We start from the raw sequence: 25,937 nt of genomic DNA, 5'->3' as shown, positions 1-25,937 counted from the left end.
GAGCAAGTTATCTTTTCTCTGGGTTGTATTACCTATTGTATATATAGTGTGGTGAGAGATCCACTGTTTAAATTTTGAATACTATAAACAGTATCCTGATTTTCATAACATGACATGCAGCGTCAAAAACACGGAAATGTAGAAAAGACATAGGCAAGGAGAAATACATATTCATAGTATTACATTCAATAGCTGTTTAACAGTCAGGCTTCTTTTAGAGCTGTCCAACAATACTGATTAATCCAGGTGATCTGTTTAATCAGACTTAATTGTCATAATGATTAATAATATCTAAGTAAAACAAGTCATGTATACATCAAAGAAAACAGCACAGAAATGTACTGCTTGTGAACTGTTTACAAAAACATACAAAATGTTGGATGGCACAAAGTATATAGTGCTAATATAAACAGATTTTTTTAAGCTAAGTGCTTAACATAAACTGTCCATCTCTACCTGTAACAAAGAATATCTTAGGGGACAAAAAATAATCCTTATAAAAATAATGCTATGTGGTGCAGAGTGCTTTATTCAGTGTATTTTTGACAGAGGAGGCATTCTTAATTCTTCTGGTTTATTCAATCGTGAACATGATTGCATTCATTGTGTTTCCACTTGTCACTCCACTTGAAGCTCCAGTAAGATCAGTAACTTGCCATCAACAGTTTAAAGCGAGAATAGATGAAAGCAGTAGCAGCAGCAGGAGCAGCAGCATTATAGGTACCAGCTGGGACAGAGTGTGCTTGCAGGTATCTGTCAGATATGTGCTACCTGTCGCCATGATTTGTGCTATCATCTTATGCCATGGTACCAAATATCTGGTTGAGGTCACTTCACAGGGCTGTTGAGGTAATTTTTTTTATACCTCTCCTCTGAGCAAGAGTAGAACGGCCAACTGGCTCCAAAACCGGTGACTGATTACGATTCAAAGCAGAGTAAGTTGCTGCCATTGCACCCTGTGGGGCAGAGGGGGAAAAAAAAAAAAAAAAAAATCAGGAAGAGTATGTTGTGACTGATGCACACACTAGAGATCCCACAGTGCTAAGTGCCAGTGATTCTGAACAAGTTTTAACTTCCAGTCTACTTTCATCTACCAAACACAAACATACCACTGCATTACTCAAATACCAGCAGTGTTTGAAGTGTTTTTTAGGGTAGTAAATAGTTTTCAGATCAATCTAAAGCAATTTTACCTTGCTTGAAAAACCAAACCCAGATTGCTAAATTAAGTTCTCTCTCCATGCTTTGTGAAATAGTTGGGGAATGAAACTCCATCGGTGGGCTGTCTCTGCTTATCACTTATATAACCATTTCAGTTTTCAATGTATTTTAAAATTGCCCACATTATTCAGTGCATGAAGATTTATTTTTAAAAAAAAAATGTTAGAAGGTTGTGAGCCATGTTGTTGCCCCTCTTTCCACTTGTGTTTTTGGATGCTAGAAATTTCTAACAGCTGACTCAGAGAGAGAGTTAATTATATTCCTCAGATCTCTTTTTATGTTGCACGACAGAGATTCTTGGATGTAGGACTGAAAGCAGGGTGGAATACAGAGAAGCAGAATTCAATTATTTTTGATTTCTCTCTGCTTGTTCAAAATGAAAAAGTTTATCAGGGTCAAAACCAGATTGTGTTTCAGACAGAATGCAGAACAGTATGATATCATATTAATTAACATTGCCTTTTTGACTTCTTTTTAGCTTATACTATGATCATGAAGCATACTGTTTTCATTTAGCCACTAATGATTAACCTCCTCTGAAACTGTAAAATTAGCTAAACTATTTTTCATCTCTCCTGTAGTCACCTGACAATATTTTCACTATCACAAGGATGATTTCTTCTATGCTGGTTTCTTAAGGAAGTTAAACCTCTCAGTGTAAGTCAGTCCAATAAATTTCAAACCTAGGAAAATGAAAGTCGTCTTCAAATGTATTAGATTTATTCTCCATGACTTGGTTCTTACGAAACCTGATTCCATATTACAAGTTATTATGTCTTAGTGCAACTCCCAGTTATAACAGCTTTTAAATAGTATTTAGAGGAAACACATTCCACAGTAACTTATTTTTTAAAAAAAAAATTCTTTTGTTTACACTAATTTTGGCTAAACGGCAAGTTTAAGCAATATCTACCTACCTTCACTAAATGGGGAGCATCCTGCCTGTTCAGCTGGTATTGAGGCAACTGGTCACAGTGAACTATCCAGGGGTGACTAAGAACTTGGGCTGCAGTCAATCTTTGATGTGGGTCAACATGGAGCATTTTTGAAACAAGGTCCTGTCAATAACATACAAAGAGTCAATGCAAATAACAGTAAAACTTCAGCTTTAAAACAGAGTACAGTTCAAAACTCAAGATTTTAATGGTATAAAAATATGTTCATAATGTCAGTTTGAAACAGCCAAAAAACTGTCCAGCAATGCTAATACTTTATCTTTTAACTGTATGACTTAATGGATGTTTGGTAACACAACAGGAAAGTATCCAATTAAGTTGGGCAAAACACACAAACATAAAAATATGCACATTGGGCTAGAGTAGAGACCCCACTATACCAGTTGTTTCTTTTTTTAAACAATGACAAATAGCAGATCTGTAGGAAATGAGTATTGAGAAATGAACAATTGAGAAAATAAGAGATGATCCTTCCCTTTGCATGTTTCCCCAGTGTCTAACAATCTTTCAACAACTGTGCAAGTTGAAGGTTGAATTTTAGTACTCCTGTTGGCCATAAATGTACCCTTACTGATTTTTACCTCATCCCCTCTGAATTAATTTTGCTGCTTGTATTTTTGTTTTTCCCCCCTTCTCAAACACCTTTCACAGTTGTTTCACAATTAAGTTGTGAACTACATGAACAGGTATTTAATTTTGTTTGGTTTTTAACTTCTGCAGAATATATTAATTGAATTATTCTAATTTCCCTAATAAAATTGTCATATGAGAAAAAAGGAGTCAATATTTCCTTTGTACGATTGGTGAAGTGATCTCTTTTGTCTGTCATGTCAGTCAACTCTGCTGAGATGAAACACCATATTGTATTTACTCTCTTTACATGGAAGCGGCTCTGAACACCTGAAAAGATTTTCAGCTTCATTGTGGTACATCCTTTTCTACCATCTTTTGAGCTTCTATTTTATCTTTTTCAAATTATGGTAGTGAGAATTATATACAACACTCAAAGATGATGAAAACAAATTTATACAGCAGCATAATATTTTGTAGATGACTTTACATGTCAGTCGGTCAGTAAAGCATAAATAACATTTCTAAATTAAGCAGTTACCTGTGGAGAAGCACATTTAGTTGACTACAGCTGGATTTACGATAATTTAAGTTACATTAGCAATACTGGACATTTTCATATAAAACTTTGTTTTGTAATTGAAATTAAGAATTTGAACATAAAGATAGTATTAGAAAGGAATCTAAAGTTTTTTTCATAGCTGACAGGTTTTTGTTCATTCTAGACTCCCAAATACAACTGAACAGAACGGCACTGAAGGAAGAAAAACCTGATATTACCAGATTAGTGTAAACATGTTATTTTAACAAGTTGATTTGTCAGTCAAGTGAATGACATGATTTGTGGGAAAATGGTTGAGTTACGAGAACAGCACATTAGAAAACACATCAACAAATCAGTTAGCAAGAAAGAGCACAACATATGTAAATGATGTTTTTGGAAAACTTTAGCACTCTACTGTAGCTACACAGAAGGGGCATAAAGGATATTGCCAACTTAAGCTTAGAGTCTATTTGCTGTAAAAAATATACTTCTAAAAAAGTTGACTAAAATTTTTACTTTGTACTAATGCAGTAAAAAGAAAGGATAATACTTCAGTGGGTTTTGGGTCTTTTTGTTTGTTTGTTTGTTTGTTTTTAAGTAGATATGACGTCCTTAAGGACCAAAAGTTCTTAAAGTATTTAAAAGAATAAACTGCTCAAATCCTAATGAAAGAGTATGGGATAAACTGTCTTGTGTAACTCTGAAGAACTGACCCAAATAGAAAAATGTGAAAAACTATTTTTTTTTTCTAGTCTGAATCAGTGGACCATATGGTAATTATTGTAATATTTTCATTATCCTGATTTAGACTATCTGTATGATTTTTTTGAATGTCAGGCTTCTACATAAGTTTTATTACAGCATTTCTCATCATGCATGATTGCACGTGTGTGAATAGTGATAAAATACACTATATTTCTAAGGACAGTTGTTAACTACTACAGTATAAGGCATACCTGTTTTTTCTTCCTACATGCAAGTGACTATTGAAACATGAAAGGATGATAAAGAAGAAACTTATAGGCACATAAGGGATGAGATCAGTATTATAAAATAACAATGACTGGAACTTACCCAATCATATATGATATAACATACACATTATAAGCAACATGCTACATTGCAATTAATTTCTCACCCCCCAAAGGACAAAGCAAATATACTTGCCTTAGCTGTATCTGAAACGGTATTCCAATAACCACCGCTGAGAGAGAACTTTCCACTACCTATTCGGGCCAAAATCTCCTCTGGGGTATCATCAGGACCATTTGCAAAAGGAGTGTAGCTATTTAACCAAACAACGTCAATGTTAATTAACTTCCACAACCTGGACTTCAATAGTTATTATAAATCTGATCTTAATATTCAGTGAGTTCAACATAATTATAGGCAACAGATAGTCAAATAGCTGTAAAAAGAAATGATTCTTAACACATGAAAATGCACGGCACTGACTACAGATCTGTTCTTACTGTATGTATTCCCTCTATATTGGGTCTGAAAACCGGATTTTTCCTATAGCAGTCTAAGTACTGGTGGTTCCTGAATTACAAAGTATTCCCTAAGCCTTCATATTTTAGTGAAGTAATAAAACAAGCTGTTATAAAATTGAACGTGAAGACTTTATGATAAGTCTGAAAAAGAATAAATGCTGTTTTGATATTAGAGGAAGGAAGGTGCAGCAATTTTCCTTGCTTCACTATAAGCATTCTTGCTGCTACCAGAATATCCACAACCAAAAAAGTGATATATTTAAAACCAGATATGTTTGTCACTTATTTGTTTTTAAAATACCAAATGTCTCTGATGATGTTAACTCTTAACCAAAGTGGCAATCTGAATAATCCAGCATAAAAAGATAATCTATTTAGCAGGTGCATTAGCAACTATCTTTTGAATTTGTGGAACTATAGTTGAATTTATTATTCATCATCTTTTATGCAATTAATTTCTGTTGCATATATAAATCCTAACTGCATCACTAAATCCTAATCCTATCCTAACTGCATCACTTCAAACTGTCCTGTGGCTGAATTTTGCACACAATCAGGCTTCAATGCATTGCAATTATATTTGCAACATGTATTTCCTTCAACATACATGCTGCTTAATCAGCTCATTTTCACATGAAACAATCAATTCTTACTTATAAATCATCATAAAGCAGAAATTAAACACCTAAAATAGATGAGACGTGAGAAGCCAAGAATTTTTCCACATCAGTCCTTGCAAAACTGGATTCTACTAAAGGCAAAGTATATTCTACCCCCACTAAAGCCAAAGTTGAGATTAATCAGTGCCTCAATAGAAACATCTTCAAAGTGGGCCTACATTTATTATTCTTTTTGTTTATATTGGTTTGCTATTCTACAACAAAGCAAACTAAAATTATCCTTACCCAGTAAGCATGGTATAAAGTAGAACACCAAGGCTCCATATGTCACATGCAGCATCATAACCTTGCCTCTTTAAAACCTGAGGGAGACAAATATTTTTTCTGAAGAAAAATGCTTAGAAATGCTTTTGATTATGCCATAAAAATAGTGAGATTTCAAATTTTTAGTGTTTACAAAGTGATTTCACTTGTTACAAGAATGAAACAAATATCTAACTAGCAAAAAAAATCCCCAAATAAATCAAGGGATATAAGCTATCCTGGTATTTACCTCTGGTGCAACAAAATTTGCTGTGTAACATGGAGTCATCAGAAGACCATTTTCTGCTCGTAGTTGTTTTGCAAAGCCAAAATCACAAATTCGAATTGATTCTGGATTACCAGATTCATCAACATAAAGAATATTGCTAGGCTTCAGGTCTCTATGGACAACCTAAAACAATAAAACAAACCACTAAATATGATAAGCTAGACATACAAAAGGCTTTATATTATAATTATCAATTCTGCTACTTAATTTCACATTTCCCATAAGCAATCAGTTTCCAGATTTCCAGCTTCTAACATCAGCTGCAGTATTCTGATGCTCAGTGGTGTTGAGACCATCACAATTCTAACTTGGAAACTCTAACTATAAAGCCCCTTCCAGATATCCCACTCTCCCCTAATTTATTTGTACAGACAGTTCCATACAGATGTCTTGTTCTAATATGTGAATATATGTATTTGCTATTTTAACATGCATACCTACAAGGCTTTTTAAATCAGAACCTTTAGCTAGTAATATCTTTTGGAGTCACAGATGTCCAAAGCTGCTGATGTGCCACCGTGCTACATAACCACATGCTAGTTACTGCTGGAGTAACCCTCTATATTCCATTCTCTTAATTCAGATAATCTGAATTAATCTCAGTGCAAACATTTAAGGTCTGATTAAGGAGGAATTTTAATACAGGTCTGCCAAAACCCACAAAATATCAAAGAGGTATTCTCCTAATGGACTGGCATGTCAAAAAAAGCCTGTACTGGTTCCCAAGTGGCTGTTTTGTAGGGGCTTGTGATGTAAAATGCTTGACAAAAACTGTAGAAGCTGCCAAAGTTCTGGCAGAATGAATCTGATCTTATTTGATTGTTATAACAATCCTTAATAAAACCTGGAATATGCAAGGACAGTCTTCGAAATCAGATGACCTGTTATATTTTAGTCACAAAGACAAATTAGTCTAAAGCTTCTAGAATCTTTGCTCTCTGTAAAAAAAGGGTATATACTGCTGTAAGACAGTAGAGCGGATGTAATTGTCCTCTTTCAAATATTTAAATAGACCTGGTATGAAGGCCTTTATCTTCCTGATTGTCCTGTCTATTTGATTAATATTAAACACAATGTTTCATGGTTAAATTTCAATGGAAGAGATTGTGGTGAAATATTTCAAGAAAGTAATCACATTAGAATGAGAAGATTCCCCAAAACTCCTGCAAGTAAGTGATGTGCAGAATCAGAACCTCTACACACTCTTCCAGAAAGCTAGCAGTGTCTCAGGAAAGTAAGTAATACAAGACCAAGAAGTAAAAGACTAAAGAAGGTCTGCAGACTGTAAAGCCATTTAATGCAGTAAGTCTAGTAGAGGCTTTTTCAGCATGCCAATAATTTGAAATTCTCATATTAAAAAAAAAAACAACAAACAAACAAAAAACCCCAAAAACCTTGAAATTATGGAAATAAGCACCTTATAAGCTGAAATACACAAATGATATTAAAGAATCTGTTTTGGAACACTAGATGTTAAAGGGGAACATCCTGGTTTGAGACGTCAGTGTATGACAGAACCGGCTCCTGATAGCCCTCATTTTTTAGTGTTTAGATGGATTAGAATCCTTTTTCTCTAAGTAATGAATGAAACATCCTTTACTGCTCCAAGAGGCAGAAGAAAAAAACCCCCAGTTTTATTCTAGTTGGTGTTTGTTTTGTTTTGGTTTTTTTTTTAAATGGATCCTAAAAAGGGTAGAGAAAGGAAGAGGTGAGCAACAGAAGCAGCACTGAGCTGGGGATTTGGCAGACTGTTTCTAGAACCAGTGTGCTTGAGTTGTACTTTTTTTTGTTTGGAAGAAGGGGAAGCAATTCTCAAGTGGGAGGAAGAGTAAGTCTAACAGTCCAGTTCAAATCCAAACGTTAATTTCTAAGCAATCAATGTTTATGTCAAAGAATAAATAAAATACCTTCCTGTATTAAGCTGTTTTATCAAAGGTGAATTTTAAAAACATGTCGGATTATATTGATATTTTGCACAGGAATAACATTTTATTTTAGAGCAACAGAAGAGAGCAAAATAATATGCAGGATGTTTCAGTTCTTTATTTCTTAGGACTGTGTTTTTGATCAGCAGTCTCAATCATCTACCAGCATGCAGAAGTATTCTGCTCCAAAATGACATGATACTTCTCGTTTATACTTTTTATGATGTCTATTGTGCCAACTGTTAATTGCTGTATGCCGGCCCTAATACTTTTAGAATGATTTGAGTGAGAGTTGGAAGTACTGCTTACCCCAAAGAGGAAGATTTCATTCCTTGCTTAGCTAATTTTTCAGTTCAAAACTATCCTATGAATGTCCATGAGGAAAGTCCTTCTGGGAAGGGTTGCAGAGACTGCACACACATTCAGAGTCTGTCAAACTTCAGAGTCTGTCCTTGATGCAAGGGCACTGGGCCTATTTTGGCCACATGCGGTAAGAAGGAACCAAGTTATGATTTGTGTTATTCTATTACTTATATTTCCATACAGAAAGTATCGAGGTGTATTCATAATTCCCATGGATGCTGCCAGCCAGGGATTCTAGTCCCATGCACACAGGCTCAAATAAAAACCCACATGTGAGCAAGTGATTGAAGAAAGTGATGAATCACAGAATAAGATACAAAAGATAACTTTGATCTGAAATAATAGCTCCCAGAAATGACAGTGTGTGCTGAATTTTTATTTGTTTCTTAAAATAATTTGAGTACTATGCGTTCCGAAGCATCTTTTCTTGGATAATAACATTAGGTGTTAGCAGCTTGACTTTTTCCTTGCACCTTTACTTTCTGATTTTTCTCTATCCCCCTTTTCTTGTTTACTTAAAAATGCAACATGACTTGTCATCCTTGCCATGCAGTTGTCACACTGGCCTTCTCTATCTTTGAACTATTTCCTCTGTCTCCAAATTAATTTCCTGAAGCGTTAATTTTCTTTCTCCTAACAGTCTGCTACAACTTCTTGACCCTATGGTGCAGGATTACAAGTCATAAACCATGTTCTTCAAAACCAGGAAGTGGAAGAAATTACAAGTGTGATAGGTGGAAAATAAATTTTCAGGGTCTATCACAGGATGGGGTTGGAATTACATTAGGTCCCACGACTAAGCAACAGCACTGGTCCTAGCACTTCTTCCTGGCTTACTTCCTCTCATATCCTGTCTATTAGTCCTTATCTGCATATTCCACAGAACTGCTGACAGTTTGCATGAAAGACAACAGAAATAGTTGCATTGTCTCCGTTATCTGGACATCTACACAGCTGATGAAAAACGTTTTGATTTCAACACATTTTTGCTGCAACATAATTATTTACCAAAAATTACTTAATTTCTGCACAGAAGGAACATATCAAGATGTGAGTTTATACTTCTGAAAGAGAAGAATATTAACATCTATAAGCATTTTGTCCAAGATGAAAACTTACCCCTTGTGCATGGAGATATTCAACTGTTTTTGTTATTGTGAACAGAACAGCACTAGCTTCTCGTTCTGAGAAAAACTTTTGCCTAAGAATTTTATCCAGCAGTTCTCCTCCTTTCATAAGTTCTGTTACTACATATACGTATTTTCCATCATCATACACCTGCAAAAAGTACATAAAGATGTAAACTTCAAAATATTTATTCTCTTCCTGTGAATTGCACAGAGATAGTGCAGGTGCATCCACAAGCTGTTTTCTTCAATTATTTTTCCCATATTTCTCACTCCACACACTATCCAAACATCGTTCATCTTCAGAAATGATCAGAAAACCTTATACAAAGAGGTAGTACAGTAATGAAATAACATAAAAATACTGGCATGTAAATGTTTAAAGACAAAAAAAGATGGGTAACATGAGTTTTTGCCACACAGTTTTACTGAAACAAATTAAACTACACATGGGAGAAATTAAGAAGTAGTAATAAATGGAAACTAGTCTAATTAAGGAAAAACTAGAGCTAATTCTAGAAGCAATTATTACACCAAATTACAAATATGAACAGAGATCATTCCAACTGAACACTCAGACAAAAAGAAAAAAATAAATCTAAATTCACCTCAAATAGCCTCTGTGAACACTGAAGTTAACGCATACAAAGCTGCTATGATAAAAGCCTAGAACTTATACATTACTTTGTACATAAAGCCTGTACCAAAGTCTAAAACTAATAAAAATATGTATATTTTAGCCCTTCTAGTTATGGAAAATGGCTTATTTTTTGCATGGTTTTTATCTTCTGGGGAGACAACAGTTGATAATTATTTGTATTATCACCAGGGGGCACTACAGACTGAACTATATCAAAACACATTTTAAGGTATACTTAAGCTTTTCATTTCAGTTGCACTTTGTTGGAGTTTTAATTTAATCCAGAAAGTGGTTCCTGCTTTAGCAAAACCTTTTACAGACTCTGTTCCATATTATTATTTCAACCTATTTTTTATGGTAGTGTTGGAATTGTTCTTTTCAGTAATACATGTGAAATAAAAATGAGTTTGTGTTTAAGCAGAAACAATTTTCCAACTTGCAGTAAAATAAATTTAGGAATAGATATCAGTTAAATTAAAAAAAAGAGTTTTCATCCCAGTTTCCTTGTCTTGAGCTACCTGGAAAATACAGGCTACTAAGGTTCTAAGCTTAGAAATTTTTGTGCTCTTAACTATACTAAAATGATTTATTTTCTCGCCAAATAAAAAAAGAGGAAGAGCGCTAAAGAAATAATTCTGCAGGCTTTACAAGCTTATGATCTTAAAGAGAGGAAGACATGATGGGTTTCTATGTTCTCATTTAACAGCAATTTTTTCCCCATGAAATATAAATGATTGATCATCTGAATGTGTTTGTATTAAGTCTTTAAATTAAAAAGCAGAATTATCTAAATTCTAAACTGGCATTTAAGTTGTTTGGGTTTTTTTTTAATAGACATGTTCCCTCTAATCCTGGTATAACACGAGGAAATAAGCTTATTTCATTTGACACGAGAGAGCACAGAAATCTCAGTACTGCACGGGGCATTCAAGCAAAATTTGCATTTGGTTACTATTTTATCTGCTACCCCTTCCTGGTCCTCTCTGCCAAAAAAAAAAACCCCACCCCAAACAAACCATTCCTCTCGTCCCAATTTCTCAAATGGTATTATCAATTTAGTTGTTTGCACTGAACAATTACTGTTCAAGTTTTCTTCACAGTTAGGTGCACAGTATTATGCTGAGATCATAAACGTGATGCTAGTTTTTAAAATGAACTCCTGGCACATGTCAAAGATCAGTCAGTATGTCTTCTCTACCAGGTAAACTGAAAGAAACTATAGCGAGAAACAGATGTAAGCACATGAACAAAATATAATGTAAGGGAGAAAGAGAACATAGTTTTAGCAAAGTGAAATGAGACTTCACATGCCTATTAGGAGGGGGGTTTTTAAGTCATAAATACGCACTTGGACAGGGAGACTCGATATACTGTATTCAGGTTTCTAAAATGCTTCTGAAAAGATTCTTCAATCAATGATTTAAATAACTCAAAACAGGACAAAACTTCTGTTACAGAACAGTAGCTAGTAGGTAAAAAATGGTTAAATACATATAATGGTCTGGCATAGCAAATTTCTAGGCACTGGTTTGTTGGAAGCTGTGTGCTTTCTCCATTCTTACACTTGCTTCCTAGGCATCCACTAACGGCCACTGTCAGAGGCAGGATACTGGATAAGAAGGACATCTGATTTAGCACAATGTAGCTCCTTCTTTTGTTTTTATACTGTGTAACTGAAAAAGACCACTGATAACAATCAGAAGGAAAAACCCCAGAGGACTGTGCGTTGCAGAAAGAATTTGGTCTTTTGAATATCCATTGTTTCAATCCAAACACCTTCAGAATTAAATTACATAAAAAGGCTGAGCAAGAGTGAAAGTTTCCATCCTAAGCTAAATGCAAATATTACTGCATTTATTCTTGAAATTCAAGAAAAGAAAGAAATTATTTCTTGCAGAATAGTAATTTCCAAAGACATGCATTAAATGCGGAAACCTTTTATTTTGGCATTTCAAAACAGAAACGTTTAAATTTTGGTGTGGAACTGAATGAAAAATTGAGCCTGAAGGCCAAGTACTCCTTATTCTTTCCTCTGAAAGCTGTGATAGCAAACCACTATATTGTGGGATATGTAAGCAATCTGCCCCGCACATCTATATTAGGACAATGAAAATTTAAAACAATGTTAAATTCTTACAGTAGTGGATATTAAGACAAGTTTCTATTACATATGAATCCTATACTTTTTTCCTTACACTGGACATACTTTCATAAACTCTGCTTGGGGAACTGATCTGAAGTAGAAATAAGTGAGAATTACAGCCTACTGTCTGTCTTCCTCTGTGAACTTCAGGTGTGTTTTTTTTTTGTAGTCTCCTTTTGCTATTTGTGTATTACTGTTGGTGTGAATGAAAGATGGCTCCTGCTGGAAGATGACTGATGATGATGAAGAAGAATTAATTACAGAGTAAAATAATTCAGCATATGCAGCAACTTTTCAAGGCTGCCTGGGTTTCTCTGCTCTCAGTGTAAAACATTCATAATGCTAAAGGTTCAGGTAAATACTCACATCCCTTATGTTTGTCTTCCTGCTTAAATAACATAATCTATTATGAATTAGAGTAACACATAAACCTAGCATGCAGCACTAAAACCAATGTGAATGCTGATGCAGGTTCCGTGTTAGCACAGTTGCTTTCAGGTAGCTTTATTGTCCAACCAGGTGAAGCAGAACAAGCAGAAAGTGGGATTGTAATTATGATATCTAGCTTGCAATAAGGTAAGTTCCATGGTGGGCTCCCTTGCATATCTTAGTTTGTTCTCCCAAGAAAGGGCCAAACTACATGATATTGATAAAATGAAGGAAGATTATGGTAGGAGAAGAACTTAGGCAGAGTTCTCTAGTACTCATCTCCACAGTATTTATGAGCTACTGTTTTAATGACTTCAAAATGTCTGAGAATCTCCCTTCAGCTGAGCTCAGCTTCCTGGAAATGGTTAGCTGTTTTGCTTGAGGTTTGGTTTTGGAGACCAGAATACTTTCCTACAGACTAAGAAGGTCATTAAGCATATGCCTTTTTAATTTTTAATCCTCTTTAATGCATAATCAAGGAGAGAAAGACAATTTTCTTTTTCTGTTAGATCATCAGAATCTACTGTTCACTATGAAAAACCTCTACCTCCCAACTTATGCTAATCTTTGCTGTTTATGGTTAAAATGTTTCCATGGTCAGAGCAAATAATACAAGAAAAAAAAAAAGCAGCTAGCTAATCTTCCATACAGAACCCAGAAAAAGATACTCAGTAAAGAAAAGTGATGACCATGAATATGAAAAGATTTTGTCCATTACTGGGTAATACTCTCTACTGTCCATGAAAATCACTTTGGGTATTGTGCTAACAGCAAGTCCTCAGTTATTATATAAAGTACTTTAAAATTGCTTTCGACTAACGTAAACAAAAGTACATTTGAAGTTAACTAAGCAATCAAAAAACTTGCTTGTTCCTTTAAAAATACAGCCAACATTAAATGAATTATTCCTGTGCTAGGATTTATGAAGGATGAATTATTTGACTGCTTAGGTTTATGTTGTACCAAAATACGAGCATCTTTAAAAGACGGCAATGAGACATCTCAGTAAAAAATTGGATATTGTTGAATAAATTGCATTAGGACATTGTTTTATCTTTTAATACTGAAAAACATTAACATAAATCTAAAACATGTAGTTTGTTGTCTCTCAAACTAGAAAATGGTGTGCAATTATAATACCCTAAAGGATGTCTTTAACACACTACTTACATCTTTTAGGGTAATAATATTTGGATGCTGTCCGTAGCGCAGTAGGATTTCAATCTCCTCTGTTGGATCTCTCTTACTCTTGTCAATAATCTGTAAGAGCAAATAGAAACATAGGCATAATTCTTTTCGTGGATATTATATAGCATAACACTGCGGTGTGCTTACTAGCATAAACAGACAAGCAGTATTTTTTGTTGTTGGTAAAGGGCATGGATTATAACCAAAACAAAGTTTGTTAAATTGGAATAGCAAGGTAAAGCAAAAAATGTTGGAAAAACATGGAAAAAAAATAAATCTCTCAGTTGAAAACAACTTTGGAGGATAAGTGATCTGATCCATCAGGATGTGATAAATAATGCAAGGCTGTTCAGTAAATAAGACTTCAGTCATACATCATTTAATAAAATAGGAAGTTCCTAATTTGACATAAGATACTGGTTTGACAATGTTAATGAACTGATTTTAACAAAGTTAATCTCAAACAAATATTTAGTACAGCAAAAGACAAAGCAGGAGAGTAAGGGAATCAAAAAGAAGAAAAAGGAAAAATTTCTCAGAGTTAATTCAGACAAGCATTTCATTATGAAAGTTCATTTGAACCTCTGGAGGCTTGCTATCAGGCTCTGAAGTTCTCCTTGTGCAAACAAGGAAAACATTATTTTGCCCTACTTAAAAAGTATTCTTGTTCTTCTCCTTTTTTGCTCTCCTTCTGAACTGTAGAATTTCCCCATATGTTTTCTCCATCTCTTTTCGTCTTGACATCCTTAAGCCCTTACTGCTACCAGCACCATCCTAACACTTTGGATACTGATCACCTTATTTTTTTTCATGATTCCTTGAGGAAAAAAGCCACAACAGAGGCAACAGAAAAGCGAGGCAACCTTCACAATAAATGTTATATCATAGAGAATTAACAGCTATGCTAGTACTTTCAATTTGAAGTAATTCTTGAAACTGGAAGAAAGTACAGAAGTCAAACTTGTTCCTGGTCTGAACCAGGATAAAAGCCAAGTATGTAACTACCAAATTGAAATTGGAGGGCTTCCAGTAGACAATCTGTGTACAAAGATACAGCAAAACATACTTATCTTTGCATTTTACATATTTAAGTGGTGAACTGTTCAACAATTCAAAAAGAGAACCACTTCATAGTACAGGATTTAAATTCCAACCCCCCCCTTTTTTTTTTCTTTTAAAGTCTTCCAATCCATACTCCTGCTTTCATAGTAACCATTCAGACCCACAGGGTTATATAGAAAGACAAAAAACCTTATCATTCCACTTCTGGGAACTCTACTGATTTCAACTAAGAATTTAATGCCTTCAAAGAAGTGCTAGAAAGCCCGATAGAATAACATAAACCCAACATTGTTAAACCTTAAACAACATCATTAAACCTTGTTAAAAACTAGCAAGCAAAGACCAAGAGATGAAGTTTAGTCTGGAAGGTATACCAGACTTAAGCACTGTTATGACCTCCTAGCTATCTGACAATTTATGAATCTACTTTGGAAGCAAAAACCCCACATATAGCTATGTTTAAATAAAAGTAATCAATCACATTTTTAAAAAATGATGAAAAGTCACGTAAGCTTTTCATAGTACCTTTCCTTCTAGAAGCAATGATGTAACGCCCATCAGTTTTACCATAATTGCAAAGGTTTTTCAAAGACTGAAAATTGCTTTTCACCATCCAAGCCAGCATATAGAATTGTTATGGGTTTTGTTATCTATATAAATACCTGCCAGTAAATATCCTATCTAGTTGATTAGTATAATTCACATTTGCATCTAAAAATTTTTATATTAAAAAAAAAAATAATCTTAATTTGCTGTGTTCTTTATAGCACATAAATTAATGATGCCCAATGTCTACAATGCTAAAACCTGAAAACAGTGTGTTTTATAACAAAGTAATTACCTTTACAGCATATTCCATGTTTGAAGCTTTATGAATACATCTCTTGCAGATAGAGTAAGACCCAACTCCAATATCTTCCTTTACTTCATATCCATCAGTAAACTGAATGCTGTTCCTGTGCAACTGCTACCAAAATAACATTATCAATTGATGAATATTCTAAATATATGACTGACCTCTATATTAAAAATAAGTTTTTGAATTCCTACTGATTTGCTTCAAATTTTAAACCAATGGCTGTACTAGGTCAAAGTGGTCTAAATAACCACTACCTTCTGTTCGATATTAATATGAGATAAATTATATATTAGACACATTGTAAATAATGCAGACTGTATTTTAAAAACTGACAACACTATTTTTCTGGTTATAGATTTATTAATTTAAGAAGAGAATTTCCAAAACAAAGACAATCAGAAGATATGTGATAAAATAATGATAAAATAATGGTAAAAAAGCATGACTGTTTCTATTATCTCAAAAGATGAATGCCAGCTGGAAAATTCAGGCATATCGAATAGAATCAGATTAACTGGAAATTGCATTGAATGGCAGTCAAAAATCCTTTCACAGAAATAAAAAGCTGAAAGAAGGACAAGTGTTCACTCTTGTAAGGGAAGGAAATGGTGTTCTAGTATAAGGAGTTTGTGCAAAGGATGCAAAGCATTTGCAGGAAACCATCTGGGTATCCTGCAGCACAGAAAAGAGGAAACAGGAGTGAGGAAGTGGTTGAGGGGCACAGAGGAAAGGCAGCAGAGAAACAGACCTTTACAAGAGAAGGAAACCATATACTAAGAGAAAGAATTTCATCCACAGAACTATGTGGGAAAGCAGGAGCATAGAATAGCTTGCAGAAACTTTTAGCAAGACTTCAGGACCAGCATTCATTCTGACATGTATACATAAATCAGACAGCTTCTTTAGAATAATAAAGGATCCAAAACCCCTTGAAATGTAATGGTTTATTAAACATGAAACAGGTAATGTGTACAAGCAAGCATGTTATGACTATTCTAGACACAATAAGAGGATTAAAGAAATACAAGAGCTATTCAAGTTTGGAATAAACTGTTTTTTAAAAATTTTCTCAGACATTTGCAAAATATCCTTGCAGTGAAAAATATAAATAAATGCAATCATACAGCATACCTTTTTATTCCTACCTATACACCAGTAAGTTTTCAACACAATTTAGAATAGCAGTTGGTTTTCACTAGTCAGTCTTCCTCGGTAATTAGAATTATTAAAAGCAGAAAGAGGAGGTAGAAATACAATTTTTGCAGAGGTCTTCCAGTTTTCTTTCCTGTACATGCATCTGCTTTTTTTCCCCACTGGTTGTAAACTCTCCAGTACTGAAACATGCTTTTAAAATGACCTCAGCCTCATAAAGAGGCAAGGCATGCCTCCCCCCTATTCTAGCATGAGGTCCACCTTCCTTTCTTGTCGCACACAAAACTGCACCTAACCAAAGGTTTGTTGTCCAAAAATAAGCAGTACTGGTAATAATAAAATATGTAAGAATAGCAACTGCATTAGTCTGTTAAAAGTGACAACCTCACAATTATTAATATAGGACGCTATACTGAGTCATTCTAATACTGCTAGGAAGCCAAAGCTTGACTGTAACATTTACTTGTGTGATACACTGAAATTAATCACAAAATATCACAGATTAGCACATTAACTTAAAGTGGCTTTGGAGGGATGGAATATGCCCTGGGTCATGGGTTCAAAAATGCACAGCAGTCCAAAACATCCAGATATAATTCACAATTGTACTCCAGTGCCTCCTACTGCACTGCAGCAATCAGCTGATATTTTCATGCACAGGGGAAAAAGATCACGATGTCTGTTTTTCCCCTTCACCTTATAATTATGGCTTGATATTAAAGAGTTAATATAGTACACATGGTAGAATGTTTTCATTTAAGGGTTGAAGCCTATTCACACCTCTGGCTGCTCAGTACCTAAACAGGTCCTGCACCTTCAGAGGTTTTGTTTGGATAAAATAACCTGATCTTTACTTTCCTGGTATAAAGCTGATAATGACTTTGTCATTTCATTCTGTGATGAAGGAAACAATCCCCCTCCCAAGAGATGGCAATACTGCTTTACTGATATTTTTTTTTTTTTTTTTTTTTTTTTTAAAGCAGATGTACTCACCTGGACAATTGAGTGGACTCCAACTGTCTGCATTGCTTGGCTTTCATCATCTGATGCAATAGCTACAAAACTAAATCCTCGAAAAAGTTGATGTGCATTAGCACTAGGTGGGATACCAGGCGAATCTGAAAAACACATCATCTACTTACCAGCAGAGTTTTTAAAGTTTAGAGATGAGATTACGTCTACTCTGAAGAGCGAACTATAGCTTTATTCTATAAAGTACACAGAAACTAGAATTTGCAGAAAATGTTTCTGAGGACCAAAATACAAATAATTACTCAATTGTTTTGCATCTACCATCTAGAAACAACTGATCATCAACAACTACAATGATTAATATTACTGTCAGACAATGTTTCATTATACAAAAAACAGTACTTTGTAGAAAATATTTACATATAGCAGCATATCTATGTTATATTTATGGAGGAGAACTCCTCAAATTTTGGTTACACCCTAAATTTGTAAAGACAAAAACTTCTATCATATTTTGAATTGCTCAGTGTAAAACTATGCAGAGGCAGATTGCACTGAAACAGCAACTTTGCCACCCAAAGTCTGAAATGACTAAGCTTCTACATACATGTAGTATGTAGAGTCACCATCACGAATTAAATGAAGCCATAGAATATAGCCTTTAGAGACACAGATAATATTTTTGAATTAAAAAAGTGAGATTACTTAGATAAGTAAAATTGAACTTATGTATATGTTTTGTTGCTAAGGATTACTTTATTTTTAACACAGGACAATTCAGTTGTCCCTCATGATATATTTACATTGAAGACCACAAAAACTTTTATGAACTACGGAATACTTGTCTGTGAGCATTCATTTAGCCCAGCAACACCTGGAAGAACAAGACACTTTACATAAGCTGAACAGGAAAAATGTTTCTAATTTTTGAATATGTAAATTGTTTATTTCTTCTCTTTTTACCTTTTGGAGTTTTTGCAGTAAACTCAGGGTCAAAATAAAATGTATCTTCAGGTCTGCCAGTTGCAGGTTTAAAAGGGGGATGAATTTCTCTCCTGTACAATTTCTGAAGCGAATGCATAGACCAGAGTGAATTAAAAAGCTATACAACACCACCAAACACTTAATGAAGAAATTTACTGAATTAATTTTGAATTAGATACTCACATTCCAATCTATTTTGGAAAAGAATGCATGCCTCTTAATTTCTTCAACTCCATCCGGACCAGCTCCTTTTATAAGGAAGGAAAATGTCTGTGAATTATGTTTTTCATTTGACTAGCAAAATTATTTTTCTTACTTTTTCTGCATCAATTTTAGACATATGAATAGCAGAAATTATAATATTTTGTCGATCATTAGAAGAGCAAACAGGCAAACTATATTCTTACTTCAGAGCCTATTTTACACAAGAAACTGTAAATTTATTTAGTCAGTTTAATGATCATTGACGTTATCAATATTATGATCAAATTTAAAATATTCTGCTAAATACTTTACCTAATCTGTTTGCTGGGTTTCTTTTGAAGAGCATTCGCAGAAGGCTCTGTGCTTCAGGACTCAAGAACTGAGGCATTCCAAGTTTGGCCCTATAGAACAAAAACAATTAATAGCATACAAACATATTTAGGTAAGAATTAACTCTGCATTCCCCCTGTCCTTTGTCATTCAACAAATCCATAACAAACAAAATAGCATCACTGAGAAATTGCCTTCAGACATCAGAAATAGAGCAAAAGTGCTGTCAGTCATGTAAACCTTTATTTTTTTCTTTTTTTCCTGTTTTGAGTAGTATAATATTTTCAGTAATGACTCAAGAACTTAAGTAGAGGAAGAGGTGGTAAAAAAATGTAGAAAAGAATAGTTATAGGATAACAGTTTACAACTTGTAAATTTTTTGTAATATGCTTTGATCCCCTTTAAGTCCAGTTATTACCAAATGACACCAAACAAGCAAATCCATTCTGGTAATAAGATAAAAGGCATTTTAGAAGGGGTAAGAAAACTACCACAGTATGACATACACCAATAACACCCAAGCAAAACAACAGGAAACCTAAGCTAGAAGATAGAAATTGAATTAAGGTAGGACAGACCTTGCAAGATTAGCAGGTAAACAAAAAAAAAAAAAAAAAAAAGGGGGGGAGAGAGAAAAATATTCACTCCCATCCTTATTTCTTTTGCCAGCCCCCCCATCTATTTCAAATACTACTTTCCAACTTGTCAGTCTTGAATTTTTAGATTTAAGTTTTTGTAGTTCTGTCATTTAATTTTCTTTTGTAATCCTCACCATGTTTTCCTCCTCTTCATTCAAAGTTGAGCCTCCACCCTCTTACTGTTACTAGGTCTCACTTTTTCTTATGACCATGCTAATGGTAAGGATGGATATAATTCTCTCCTTTCCATCTTTCATTCAACCTGTACCTTGTATTTTTCTGTAACAATCCATGACACAAGCTTTCTCTGTGTTTCAACCAGAAGACATGATTTGCCTTGTGTTCCAGCTATTTGCAGATGTCCATCTCTGTGTCACTTCAGCAAGTGCATACATGTTGCCACTGATTCGCTATTCATGATTTTAAAACTAGAATTTACTAAATTTTCCATTCCTTTTAACCTTAAAGGGGGGGGGTGTGAAGAAAGCCGGAAAATGTTGCCTTCTTTGGGCTCTTCAATAACATACTACAGCAGATCAAGACCACCAGTGCAGTGGAGGAATGGGCAGTGGGCCATCCAGTGCTTCCCCGATTGCTATGCACGACTAGCAGCTGAATAGCTGAATTCGTACTCATGCACTTTCTATGCAGTGATTTCATTGCATGTTCACTTGATGTCATTTCTGCTCACAGCGAAGTATCACAGAGCTACACTGTAAGAAGGAAGCAAGGAACACATTTTCTGCAGAAGTGCAATGATATGATTTACAATGTTATTGAAGGACAGAGAACAGACAACTAAATATGACAGGACTGCACTGGAGTGGGTGGAAATCGTTGTCTTGTTATAATCCAAAGCAGCTCCAACAAGTAAGATGCAGCCCTGGAGGTTCAGCATGAGAGGTCAACTGCTTAGAAAATATCTAAAACCAGGCCAAAAACATAACTGCAGTTAATCTTATGGAAAAGTGACTCAATTAACAGAAACAGAATACATAGACAAAATTCTAGAGGACTGGTATGTACTGCAGTCCACAGTGGAGTGAATTGGAGGCCTTTGTGCAAACCACAGAGATAAAGATCGTCATTGCTCCATTTCCATCATGAAGGAGCACCTTTCAGAAATCCTTTACTGGCCATGTGACACAGAAGAACAAAAGGCGATCACCAGGTCCTCAGAGTTCCTAGGTTATACAACTAACTACATGAGTGACAGCAACTTTTTTTCTGACATTTCTGTATGTATATGAAAGCATACCTCTTCAGTAAAGGAGAAAAGATGCTTTAAAAAGTTAACTTTATTGCTGCAAACTATGATTTCTTCAAATTGCAGAGTTCCTTAGTTTTAGGCAAACCAAACAAAAATAAACAAAAACTTGTCCTGTTAATGTTGTCAGAAATAAAGAGCCCAGAAAAACATGTGTTGTAAGAAGAATATATTTTCTGCAGATTTCCAGGAACAGAAGGTAAGAAAAGCAATGTATCTCAAATGATACACTATGAAAATATGAATTCATATGCACACCTGTCCATTTTAAATAGTTTTACGAAAAACTTTAGAAGAAATACAGTACATTTGCTGGTATACAGAAAATAGAAAGAAAATATACTGCCATTCTTATGGAGCCAGACAAAAAATGTGAAATTATCAAAAAAGACTTTAAAATACCTTGGTTTTCAGCTCTTCATATTACCAATAGCAAAACTGATTTATACGTATGTAATAATCATAAGTGTACAGAACATTAAACCAGAGGTAAAGTTTCTTTACTTTATACCACATTTTTTGTGCAGCACTATGAAACTAACAACAATGACAAAGACTAGAAGGTGAGAAAAAGAAGTTGAAAAGAGAATTAGAGATACATGCTCAGATGAAATCTGAAAGTAATTATGAATGTCAATTAACTGGGGAGATGCAAGGAGGATATTCTACATGGCAACTGAATACAGAAGATTTTTGTAGCAACAGTGGAAAGACTGTTGAGGAACAGAGTGGAGTCACATGCAGGCAGAGGAAAGAAGAGAAAGATGTGACTTGTGAGACACGGATAGAAAAAAAATGCATGGCTTCTGAAATAGAGTGCAGTAGAACTATCTCAGACTAGCTTCTTGTAAATAGGAGGTAGTCAGAAGGAGTTTACACTTGCTGTGAATAGATAGAAGCTTTTAGTTAAAGGCATTCAATAATCTCAACATGAAGGTTTGAATTGGTGGGGTGTTAAGGCAGCAGAAGAAACTAGCATCATTAAATACATTCGCAAATATGAGGAAAAAACAAGGGCAAAAAATAATGTAACATGTCTGCATTATGAAAGCAAGAGCAAGGAAAAGAATGAGTTTGTCTTCTAGCAGTTTTCACATTCTAATTACTTAGAACAAACATGAAAGGATTTCATATCTTTAACTTTTCAAAACAGGCTGTTGGTGCAAAAGAAATGCTGGCTTCGATATATGGGTAGACAAGTGGTAACGGGACTAAGAACAATGATAAACAATGAACCAGAAAACAAATGAGAAAACTAAAATAGTTTTATGAGCTTCCATGAAAAAAAAATTATATTAGTAAAAAATGGATGGAAACAGAGAAGTGAAACTATGACATGAGGAAACAGAGTTGTTTGCACAGTGTTAGGCTACAGTCCCCAAAGTGGGACAATTATGTCAAAGGTAGTATTAGTTCATAGAATATGTAGGGGATCGGATCAGCAAGGAAAAAAAAAAGCAGGCCTTCATTAGCAAAAAGAACAATGTTAACTGCATGAAGGAAAGCAATTTCCACAATATAGCTAATGCAAAATCTACACTGGAAATAGCAAAGGGGAAAATTGGAGCCTGGGAAAGTCATAGTAGAGTACGTAAGGGAGGATACACTTTAGCAAACAGGGGAAGTATCAAGGAAGCAAGTTGTTGGCAGCACCAGTAATATAAAGAAGTACGGTGAGGAGCTGGTAATATACAGAAGGATAAGGAGAGAAAATACTTTCCCCCAAAAAAAAAAATCCACCCCAAACCTAAACCAAAAAACAAGAAGGAAAAAGTAAAAAAATGCACAAGTTCTCAAAAAGGATAAGAAAGTTAAAAAAAAATGGAAATAAGATAGGAAGCATATGGTTCGAGAAGTTATTATTACAAAGTAAAGAGCTGCTATGAAATTCTTTGTACCTGGTATGGGGGAGGAATAGAAATGCAAATTAGATAAGCAGCAAAGGGAATTAATAGTATGGAATAGGGAGTGAGGATTTACCAGTACCTTTGGAAATGAGGGAAGAGAAGAAATTAGATATTGCAGCCCGGAGGGCATCCCTGTAGAATACCTGATGAGATATATAAATAAGAGTGTACTCACTTGAGAATCATAGTCATGGTTTCTTTTCTGTCTTTCCCTTGGAAAGGTAGAGTACCAGTGAGCATTTCAAACTGTATAGAGTAAAACTTTCATCAATTACATTACCTGGACAAAATCTAATTTTTGACAAAACTACTTAGCATCTTAACCTTCCAAAATTCATGCATGTTAACAATCAAGTCTGTGCAAAACAACTTCTCATTGTACAATTTAAAGTACTATGAACATTGAGCAGCCTTTGCCATTTTTAAGGCTGCACAATATTTTCTTACATCGATACCTTGCTTTACATGCTTTTATTGGAACAATTTAGACTATAAGATTCTATGTTTCATTTCTGCCTAAAAAGTTTATTGTTGGAAGACTTGATCTATATCTCTATCTATGGTATTTTAGTTTTCAAGAGAGTCGGAGGGTAGGGAAAAAGATTCCCCTTTCAAAAGTTAGTGACTATTTCTCCTCATGCAGAGATATTTAAAAAGATCAAAATTTTTTAAATTGGCATGTACATAGCCTTCATTGGAAAGGGGAAAAAGGTTAGTTGATTGACAAAGACATGCATGATGAAAAGTGGTTACTGTATGCATACAGCGGAAATAAAGCCTGAAGGAACACGTAAGAGCTACACAGTACGTCCATGCACATTCTACAGTGCCTGGTAGTAGGCAACAGACACTGTTAAAATACTGATTTGTTCTGAAAGTGACTGAGTAAAAACAGATAAATATAAAGGCACTTCTATTGGGCTCTGGTATACTGCAGGGATATCAGATTTAAGTGAGGTAGTGAAAGCAGACTGGCAGCAGTCACAGCAGCCAACAACTCTGAGGCAGGAATTCTGATTTTTAGTTTAAGAATTGAAAAACAATTTAGTTTAATGAAATTTCATGGCATACACTTAAAGCCATCAAAATTAAAATAATTATAAAGGAACCCTCTGAACAGTTTACACAAACTTAAGTCATTGTGAACACTAGGTATCCTCTTTTCTGGTATGACCCAAACATTCAGATTGCAAAGCATTAAAAATGTACATGGATAACTTGAGTGAATAATGTGTGACTGTGTTATTCTTAGATCTACAATAACAGTATGAAGTTGCATTAACAGCATTCTTTAAAACTCCCTTCTATTAAAATAAAATTTAAAATTTCTTACTACTCTATAAAGTATTCAGAGAATAAAAGCTGCCAATGCTTCACTACTGCTAGATACTTTTTACTCTAAATATTATTTTTTATATCCATACATATATTTAAAATTTTAAATTTAATATAATGCCAACATGAAAAAAAGCCTACTTTTAACTTTAACACTTAAGACAATTGTCAGGAAGATGTGAGAGGCATAAGCCAAAACTATAAAAAAAACCCTCAAACATTCACCTTTTGTTTATTGTTTAGAATGATCTTCACAAATTGCACTTGCAAAACAACTTTTTTAAAGGTAAATTTGTAGTGCTGCATGTTTTGCTTACACTTGCTTGAAATAAAAAGTTTCTTTAGCAAGCTCCTATTTGTCACAAGCATACACATTTGTATTAACAATGTAGTATACGTGGTTTTTGTCCTCGCAAAAAATACTATAGTCCAACATCAGTAGGCCAATAGTACTTTAAAAGTAAGCCAACATTGGCCTTCCCTAGTTATCATCTTTTATTTCAGCAGGGAAGTACCTCAATAAATACATAATGCTTCTGAAAACTTTAAATGAATATTTTTAGATATCTGACATCCCTTAAAACTGTCACTGTTTTAAAGGACAAATTGGAATATACTTCTCAAGGATGGTTTAAATATACTTAGTGTCTAGCAGCAGGAGAAAAGAGGCCAAATGATTTGTTGAGATATCTTTCTAGTCTCTGTTTCTATGCTGTAAGTTCTGTTCAATCTAGATACATTGTACTCATACCACACCAACCACCACTTGAATTCTCAATCAGCACAGATTCTAATTAAGAATGACTTGAGAGTGGATACATACAGCTTGTCTTTTAAAATTACCATGCAAGCAACAAAAACATGTCTTAGAGAAAACTGCACTGTATTCCATATACTAATTCTGAGAATGTGCTTTTTAAGGTTGTATTTTTGTATTCAAAGTATAAGCCAAAGTGTTTAAAACGCAGCACACGGACTGTGAAAGCTGCACCAGTCACGTCTAACATCTTTCAGCAATTTTCGATTTTAACATACGTACTTTCTAAGCATAAAATTACGTTTTCCAACTTTATAAAGTAAAGCTGAAGTTTAACTATGTTTGTGTTACCAACAACAAATATTCTGCAACTGTTATTATCTTTTAATGGACTGTGTTCTTACTGAGAAAATGTGCAGTTGTGAAGGGCTGTGTGTGTGCTTGCCTGTCTCGAGAGAGTTTAGTTATCAGGTGCTACTTTTACATAGTCAGTTTTCAGATCACAACAGCATTCTAGATGATTAAAAGGTGATAGGATGACTTATTTTCAGACACAAGAGTCCTTCTTGTACTACAAAGCATACATGTTAGTTTTACTGTTACAGTCATATGTAGCAGAAGCAGTAAGAAACAAAAACATTTTCTTTAAAAATACAATC

The 25,937-nt window shown here is 34.4% G+C and overlaps 1 protein-coding gene across 2 annotated transcripts in view; it reads right to left on the bottom strand.

Moving 5' to 3' along the window:
- Positions 1-242: 242 nt before the first annotated feature.
- Positions 243-25,937, bottom strand: part of RPS6KA3 (ribosomal protein S6 kinase, 90kDa, polypeptide 3) — a 64,514-nt gene continuing 38,819 nt past the window's right edge. For both annotated transcript variants that reach the window (XM_009706980.1, XM_009706981.1), the window contains 13 exons: positions 23,362-23,432; positions 19,357-19,445; positions 19,024-19,088; positions 18,820-18,922; positions 17,878-18,002; positions 15,715-15,840; positions 13,794-13,883; positions 9,404-9,562; positions 5,958-6,119; positions 5,690-5,766; positions 4,459-4,576; positions 2,139-2,279; positions 243-956 (listed from right to left, as the gene is read on the bottom strand). In XM_009706980.1, the coding sequence (XP_009705282.1) occupies positions 834-956; positions 2,139-2,279; positions 4,459-4,576; positions 5,690-5,766; positions 5,958-6,119; positions 9,404-9,562; positions 13,794-13,883; positions 15,715-15,840; positions 17,878-18,002; positions 18,820-18,922; positions 19,024-19,088; positions 19,357-19,445; positions 23,362-23,432 (1,449 nt within the window). In that variant the 3' untranslated portion in view covers positions 243-833. The remainder of the gene's footprint in view (positions 957-2,138; positions 2,280-4,458; positions 4,577-5,689; positions 5,767-5,957; positions 6,120-9,403; positions 9,563-13,793; positions 13,884-15,714; positions 15,841-17,877; positions 18,003-18,819; positions 18,923-19,023; positions 19,089-19,356; positions 19,446-23,361; positions 23,433-25,937) is intronic.

Source organism: Cariama cristata, unplaced genomic scaffold (genome assembly GCF_000690535.1).
Source record: "Cariama cristata isolate BGI_N322 unplaced genomic scaffold, ASM69053v1 scaffold7509, whole genome shotgun sequence".
Classification (NCBI taxonomy): Eukaryota; Metazoa; Chordata; class Aves; order Cariamiformes; family Cariamidae; genus Cariama; species Cariama cristata.
This window is presented reverse-complemented; position numbering and strand designations above follow the sequence as displayed.